This window comes from Vigna unguiculata, chromosome 2 (assembly GCF_004118075.2).
Source record: "Vigna unguiculata cultivar IT97K-499-35 chromosome 2, ASM411807v1, whole genome shotgun sequence".
Taxonomy (NCBI): domain Eukaryota; kingdom Viridiplantae; phylum Streptophyta; class Magnoliopsida; order Fabales; family Fabaceae; genus Vigna; species Vigna unguiculata.
The window spans coordinates 32,298,596-32,307,104 of record NC_040280.1 but is presented as its reverse complement, the minus strand read 5'-3'; the positions used below and the strand labels follow the sequence as shown (position 1 = coordinate 32,307,104).

The following is an 8,509-nucleotide window of genomic DNA, read 5'->3' as shown; positions in this document are numbered from 1 at the left end:
TATATATATATATATATATATATATATATATATATATATATATATTCTTGGCTCTTACATTAATTGTTTTTTTTTATTATAGGCGTATGAATTGTGAGAGTTACAACACAAGTGTGTATTGGTTTTATAAAACGTTATATATGACTACTTTGTCTTCTCTATGTTCTCAAATTCATTTAATCTTACTTAAATCCTCCCCAATTTAAATTTGGAACACATAATTTATTAAAGATCTACAAATCCAATGCTAATGTCACATAATTAAGATTATACAATGAATAATAAAACAGATTAACAACAGTTAGATATATTCTTAACTTGGGGGTGTAGCTCATATGGTAGAGCGCTTGCTTCGCATGCGAAAGGCACGGGGTTCAATTCCCCGCACCTCCATTTTTGTATATTTTCATTAAGACATACTCATTTCTCATTTCTAAGATTTTTGCTAGGTGTTCCAAACCTATTTTGTGACTAAGATGCTTATATATAGTGGTATTAGAAATTCGCGTTCTCTACTTTTAATAGACTTAATATAAAGTACCGACAATAACCGGTCAAGTATTGAAAAATTAAGAAATATTGAGATAAATATAGTATTGTGCTTTCATTTAGTGCAATTTTAGATTCAAAGAAGATGTTAGAATCATAATTTAAGAATTACCCCGATTCATATTTTACGGGTCAAATTTGAAGTAAACCTAGACAAGTCGATCCAACCTACATTACCATTTCCAATTATTTAAAATATAAAATAGCAAACCAAATTTATAAATAAAGTTGGATAAAATCCGACTTTGTTTTTCAAAGTTTAGCATTCATTAAAAAGGAGTAATTTTTTTGATAATTGTTAACCACTTGCTATACTCACTCAAATAATTATATTCCAAATTTAGAGTTTGTTATTAACTTTTTCCATACAAGTTTTAGTAGTTGTTAAAGTATTATTTGTGACATTCCATTTAATGGATAAATCTAATAAATAAAAAGTGCATAATCATAATAAAATAAAGTCAAGGGAGAAGCATATCAAAATTAACCTTTTACCGTCATCCAAAATATATTGAACAGGAAAACTAAAGCACAAAACACATGTCGTATACAGAATTTAAACACAAATTAGTTTACACTAGAAATATGCTCACATAGCAAGAAACTACAAGATAACAGTACTTAAAAAGGGTTCTATCATAAAGCAAAATCCAACGAGTTTGACTAAATTGTAACATCTCTATTATCACTACAATCGTCGTGAGCTCTCACATCTGCTCACACCAAATATTTGGTGATCATTGCAAAAAGGAATACACCACAAGGAAACATAACACAAGTAGATAAAGGGTAAGCTAATTGAAAAAAAGAAAAAGAAATACACACACACAAATATATATATATATATATATATATATATATATATATATATATATATATATATATATATATATATATATATATATATATATAACACTCAAAAGAATTGTAGAATAATGCACCAATTTACCAAGCTAAGCAATATCAACTAACCCAGCACACAAGATGACACTTTAAACTCAATTATTTGGATCAAGACATTGATGTATGATTCTTGGTGGGTTTTTGCACTTGTGGTGACCTTTACTACATGTAGAGTCATTATCAATGGGTTTCACCCTACCACACACGGTTAGTCCCTTTAACTATCATAAGAACCCTGGGGCTGTTCTTAAAGACAAAATCTCCTATCCCTCTCACCACATGACTTATTCCACTATACATGAGTCTTGAATGAGCATTAGAGTATCACGATAAACCTCCAGTATTGACTCCTTACATTAATGAATACACTACTAATTAAATCAAATATGATTTCCCCCATGGAATCTCCTATATTCTCACACAAGCATTTGAAAACACATATTAAAAACCATAGAACGTATGTCTCTCTTGGAAAATAACTAATTATTATAATTTTTATCCAATCTAACTTAATAGCACATTATGTAAACAAATTGGGATTTTAGAAATAAAATTGTAGCTTGTGTAAAGCTCCAAAAATGTTGTATTTATATTCAAATTAAAGATGATTGAATCAAGATCCAAATGCAAAAAGAACCAACTTAATTGAATAACTATAGAGAAAGTTATGCACCAAACAAGTAACAAAGATCAATGTTGTCAACAACCAAAACTATAGGGACCTTGCATAAAAACTGCTCTCACACATACCTCCGATTCAAGATCTGATCGGTCAAAGTCAAGAATTATGTGGCTAGGATCAGCTATTAAAATTTCGGCTCGATCCAACGGTTAACGAAGTAGGAAGCTTCATTTTATGAAAAGTGTGCAGTGTAGGAAAATGGGTAGCGCCACACCATATGCTTCTTGGTTGTGAGATTTTAACTTGTTCCACTGCACAATTAGGTATCTTGCACTTTTATCTTCTCAAACTCATTTCAAAGTGGTTTATAGATGTTACCAAACTAAACAATTGCAACAATCAATATCTCTCATTCCAATTGCATTCTAAGCTACCTAAAATTTTCTAACCCACGTATACTCAAACATGAAATTCACCCTCATTCAATGCAATCATCAACAAAACATACTCAACACATTCCAAAACGAAAATAAGTACAATCCATTTCAAAGAAAAAGAAGGAGTTATAGCTTCGCTTGCATTGACAGGTGCTAACCCAATAACAAGTTCCAAAAGAAGAGCACCACAACACGATTACAGTTTACATAACTGGAAAACATAACCAAAGGAGACGAAAACTAATACCCTAGTAGAGGTTAAAGTGGAACCGAAGCTTCCAAACAAAAAGGAAACGAAAGGGAGCATGAGTTTAAAGTTCTACCTACATGGATGATATCGTTCAGTAAGTTTAAGGGAGAATCTTGCTGTGCCCTAGCAAAGCTTTTGTTTCAGATAAGAGAGAAAACAGATAGACTATTTTTGAAAAGGAGACAAAAAACGAGAGTTTGTGGCTAAAAAGGAGTTATGGAAGTCATTAATGGACTGATTATAGGCCCTTCTCAATAAGTTGAGTCCAAATAATTAAAACAAAAGTGGACTTCACATTATTATTTGTTATAAGTTAAAATTGATCCTTGGGAATATAATAAAAATGTTGCTGAAAGGTACACAAATTTATCTTAATTTGTAACACTTAAAGCTAATAAAATACTACACATTTCTAAGGACGAGTACCACATCCTTCTTATCAATTAACAAAGAGATCAATATTAATATTTGAATCCCATTTATTTGCAACTCTAACAACATCGATTAAATCTTCTATAAAAAATATGATTAATTTGTTACATCTACCTTCTATCTTTTCAATTATGATTCCTCTGATTTGAATTAGGAAAGCGTGTGCTAAAAATTAAATCCCATTATTATTATTTTTTTGGTATTTAAGTTGAAAAGGACTTTTAGCCCCCAAAAATTTTAAAAAATTAGTAGAACTTAAATATAACGAAATTTAAATTTGAAAATGTATGGGACTATATGGTAATTTGCGAATCAATACTAATCCGCTCCAAAATCCCTGCATCCCCAGGAGATATGGCGGGAAAATGTCCTTATGGTCCTTACTCCACCTTACCCAATATAAAAGCCCAAATCCTCTCGCTCACACATAAATCACAAAACGCACGTATTCCTTTATCTCTGCTCCTTCTTACTCCAAAGTACCTTTCTCTCTTCGCGCCTCGTCCACCATCGCCGTACAATTCTTTCGCAGCTTCAACACAACCTGATTCAGCAATTCCAGCACTCACTCCATTCACGCGTTTCGCTCATAAAATTTGGTGAAATAGTGCTTATTTCTCGCTTTATTTCTCCTCCTTTGTTTTCAATTTCGCCTTTGTTTTCCGTGGAATTTAGGGTTTCTTGTTCCGAGGGATCCTTGCTAGGTTTTCGCGGAAGGAACCTCTTGCCTTTAAACATGCTTATATTTTAGTCTCTCTTCATAAATCTATACTTCTGTTATGATGTAGGCGCGATCGTGAAATTCCAAAACCGGAACGAAAGTTTGTGGAGTAGAAATGGACGGTGCGTTTGACGATGAAGCTGAGCCAGCCGTCACAATCAGCGAGTACCTCGATGAAGTTGAGGAACGGGAGCTGGTAAGTCATTTCCTACATTCCTGCTGTGCTGTACGTTCATATCTATGTGAAATGGTGTTGTATGCTCATTTGAGATTCTTTATTTGATTGCGGCTACTTTGGTTGATAAACCTATTGTTATGATCTTTGTTACGGACCTACGGTTATTTATTTTGCGTCATAATGTTTTCTTTTGCCATTTCTTCTATCGTTACCTAAGTTGTTGTCCTTTAACAAGAAATGCGAATCTGATTACTAAATTAAGGGATATTGAAATGTCTGTCTGTCCGTGAAAGTCACTTGTTAGGGTTTTGGCTATTTTTATGGAGGCATTTGTGAAGTTGGTTTATAGAGATACTGTAAGTTATGTTAAAGGACGTGATTAATTACTGTAATTGAAATGAAATTATTTTGCAACTATCCTTTATTCTGTTAAGGGCTGCTTATGGAGCACAAATATGCCTTTTGAGACCAATAGTGTATAACGATGATGGCTAGCTTTCCTACATCTCATGGATAACTAGCAATGGAGTACGCCAATTCTCCTTAATTCTATTATATTGATTCCCTTTGCTGGGATAGTCTTCTGTAATCGTGATAGTTTTCAATAGGTAGCTGTGATCAGACAGCGGCTGTTCATCCCACTTAATGCTAACTTTGTTGCTGTTGTGTTGGTGATACATTACTCAGAATGTGGTATGATCTAAATGTTGACTTAATCGTTGTTTTTCATTAATTTTTTACAATTCGTAGGAAGCTGATTTAGTTCTAGGAGGTGATGAGGGCAAGGAGTGTACCTTTAACAAAGGATATATGAAAAGGCAGGCCATTTTCTCTTGCCTTACCTGCACTCCGGACGGGAATGCTGGAGTTTGCACAGCTTGTTCATTGTCATGCCACGATGGTCATCAGGTAGTTCCTTTTTCCCGGACTATACAATTTTGGATTCTACTACAAAATATATGAAAATGGATATGGATTTTGTAATGTTGTTTACTATTTGACACGGCATTGTGATAGTAATACATGCGTTGGTTAAATCATATGTATGATTTGGTATAAGGACAACAATTATTGAGAGGAAATTATTTTTTGGTTATGTCTAATTTGTACTGGGGAACCCAAGCTATTTTCCTCAAATTTATAGTTGTTAATTTGTCTTGTACCCTAATTATTTTAATATTTTAACTAGAGTCTGCTGGATCCATGATTAAGATTAATACATGCATACTTATATTGGGTATGTTATGATACTAGGACTGATACATTTTATGTGCAATAGCTCAACCTTTGTTCACTAGTCTGGTTGAATTTAAAACCAATTTAATTATGTTGATCAATACCCATACTGATAATCCATGGTTTTTTCATTGCTGTGTTCTGAAGATTGTGGAGCTATGGACAAAAAGAAACTTTAGATGTGATTGTGGGAATTCAAAATTTGGTGAATTCTACTGCAAGATTTTCCCAAGTAAAGATGTAGAGAATGCTGGGAATTCATACAATCACAACTTTAAAGGTTCATATTGTACATGTGGTCGTCCTTATCCAGATCCAGATGCGGAAGAACAAGTAGAGATGATACAGTGCTGTCTGTGTGAGGACTGGTTTCATGAGGAGCATCTTGGTCTTGAGTCTTCTACCGAGGTTGGTATCTCTGAATGTGGTGTTTTGGTTTCTCTTAATCTTTTTATTTTTCGTTCTTGTACTTGGTGTAGAGGGAGATTTGTATGCTTATTTGGAATTAAGTAATGTAAGGCCTTCTTTTTTTGTAAGCAGAGTTGCCAGGGTTCTGGTTAATCATACTATCAGTTCCTGTTGATAACAATTCATATATGTATAAAACTAAGGTTAATCAGCGTGTTAGCATACTATCAGTTCTGGACTTTATGCTATTTATATTTCTTGTAAATCGGTCTTAAGGAAAACTAGATTTGTGAACTGTGATACACACACACACATAAATGAATATATAACTCTTATAACTCTTATGTGCAGCATTTTGATTTTTTATTGTTCTTTGTATACATCAGATTCCCAAAGATGAGGAAGGTGAGCCAATGTATGATGAGTTCATATGTAAGGCATGCTCTGAGGTATGTTTCTTTCTAAAACTATATCCTGAAGATATATGGGCAGCTGGAAAGCAGACAGATCCTACTATCCAAAAGGACAAAGCTGTTTTGGAAGACATGCCTTCAACTCGTCGAACTGAAAATCCAATTTGCGACACATCATATAATTCTCCTAAAATTGATGAAGTACAGGCTACTGTTGATTCTGAATCTACATCTTTGGGGAAGAGTCTGTCTCAGGGAGAAAATACTAGTGGCGGTATTGTTCCAAATCAATGCCCCAAAAGCACTGATTTGCATGATAATTGTCTCCTTGGTGTTAACATTGTTGATGCTTCCCCAGTTTTATCTAATAAAGCAATGTTCCTTTCAAAAAATTGGAGAGATGCTCTATGCAAATGCAAAAATTGTTTGGAGTTTTACAATCAGAAGCGCATAGCTTTTCTACTCGACAAAGAAGACTCAATTGCGGAATATGAGCAAATGGCCAAGAAAAGGAGAGAAGAAAAATTGCAGCAGCAAGAAGGTGCCGAGTTAAGCTTTTTTAGCAAACTGGGACATGTAGAGAAAGTTGAGATCTTGAAGGGTATCGAAGATATGAAGGACGGGCTTCGTGCTTTCCTGGTATGTTTGTTAATATAGCTTACATTTCTTATATCTTGTTTGTTCGCTTGTTCTGTCACTAATTATGAATATGAAGGTAAACCGAGTTCTATCTATAGGCAAAACGTGACTGGTGCGTGGCCTTGTTTAGTTGTGTTGCGATTGACTATTTTATATGCTGTGACAGGAGTCTGCAGACTCGTCAAAGCCTATTACCGCTGCTGATGTCCACCAGTTTTTTGATGAGATTAAGAATAAGCGTCGTCGTGTACAGTGAGTGTGTTATCTTGGCTGTTCAAGGACCGTGTCAGTTGAAGCTTTCAGACTTTTATTAGAAAAGTTTATTTGTTTGTGTTATCTATTGTTCGAAACTTAAGCCTGCATATTTTATGATACTTTATATTACAATGCGCAACATTTTTAACTTAATAGACTCGTTTGGTTGCTCACGGTTGATTTGCATTTAACATATCTATCAACAAAAGTCGTTTATTTTTTGACTTCATTTAGTAAGATTTATAGTGATTTTAATGAAAATATTCCTAATTTAATCTTTATAAAATGTAAACGTATACTGTGCATTTTTGTTATTAATGGCGTTTGACAAAAAATGACTTGGCCAGCAACCTCACCCCACTCTTCGGCTTCACTGTTGATGACTCCTCCACGTTGTCATTAACGGAGGAGTGAACTGCAGTGGTGGTTTAACTCCGGCGTTATATTCCTAGCGTCCTCGCCACAAAAAAAAACCTGCAAAAATATCTTTACATTTTGTTGTTTTTTTACAAGGATCCAAAACACAATTTACTCAAATATATTAAATTACTGAGGGAATACACTCATAATAAAAGGCATCCCCCCTTCTAACACTCCCAAAGCGAGTCCTGTCATGAAAAAAAAATTGTTATGAACTATTTCATAGACAGTTGTGAATTCTAGAGCCAGAAGCTTTTTTATGTGGACATGACATTGATTATCGATTTGACATGATTCTGCACGATTCGATTGAATAACATTTCAAAGTCTACATTTTAATATACTATCAAATTTGTCTCTAGTATTGGACCACTCATTTGGTTATGCTCCAGTTTAGTAATTTTGGTATTGAGTGCGTGGATATTATGTAAGAATTTAATCTTAAAAAGTTTAATTCAATTTTGTAAAACAGATTTGATGCATGGATAGATGTAGGTGATCCAGTAACAAGAACTTGTAAAAAATGTCAGATTCTAGGAATACATTTACTTCGTGTTTAAATGTAGAGAAACCTAATTGTAAGCAATTAAATTCCAATCAATTATAAATTCACTTGTTCAGATCAGAAAGTTTGGCAAATGTTTCCTTTGAATATTGGAACAAATATAAATTTTGCTCTCTGTGATTTTCTTTTCTTTCCTCACCCACTCTCTGTTGTGTTGTGCATCACAGCAACCATCGATCTTAGGATTCCGACAACAATCAAACGACAAAACTTGAGTGTTGAAAAGTTTTAACAAGATTCAACTTATCATTTGCTAAGGAAGAATATTCAATCACAATCGTTATGTGTTGTGGCGGATGCTCATACGCACAGCTTATAAACCTGAGTATATACACGCATTCTACTCGCAAACCAATGATCAATTTGCCAGCCAATTCTGTAATACTGCATCTTCTTTATATTTCCCCTTTTCTCTTTTAAATTTTATTAAATAGTTAAGAAAATTTCTTTTCTTTCAAACATAGCATAGTCAAATCACTCT

At 33.7% G+C, this 8,509-nt stretch overlaps 1 protein-coding gene across 1 annotated transcript; it reads left to right on the top strand.

Annotated features, from left to right (window-relative positions):
- Nucleotides 1-3,576: 3,576 nt before the first annotated feature.
- LOC114174041 (putative E3 ubiquitin-protein ligase UBR7) lies at nt 3,577-7,216 on the top strand. Its single transcript, XM_028058782.1, has 6 exons — nt 3,577-3,792; nt 3,982-4,110; nt 4,843-5,001; nt 5,476-5,736; nt 6,123-6,788; nt 6,955-7,216. Exons 2-6 carry the CDS (start codon nt 4,030-4,032, stop codon nt 7,042-7,044), a joined length of 1,257 nt encoding a protein of 418 aa, XP_027914583.1. The 5' UTR covers nt 3,577-3,792; nt 3,982-4,029; the 3' UTR covers nt 7,045-7,216.
- Nucleotides 7,217-8,509: the final 1,293 nt, after the last annotated feature.

Bases quoted from the DNA above. Each gene is read 5' to 3' on its own strand.
- LOC114174041 (XM_028058782.1), top strand. From the start codon at position 4,030: ATGGACGGTGCGTTTGACGATGAAGCTGAGCCAGCCGTCACAATCAGC. The intron at 4,111-4,842 runs GTAAGTCATTTC...TACAATTCGTAG, and splicing joins AAGTTGAGGAACGGGAGCTG to GAAGCTGATTTAGTTCTAGG. The intron at 6,789-6,954 runs GTATGTTTGTTA...ATGCTGTGACAG, and splicing joins ACGGGCTTCGTGCTTTCCTG to GAGTCTGCAGACTCGTCAAA.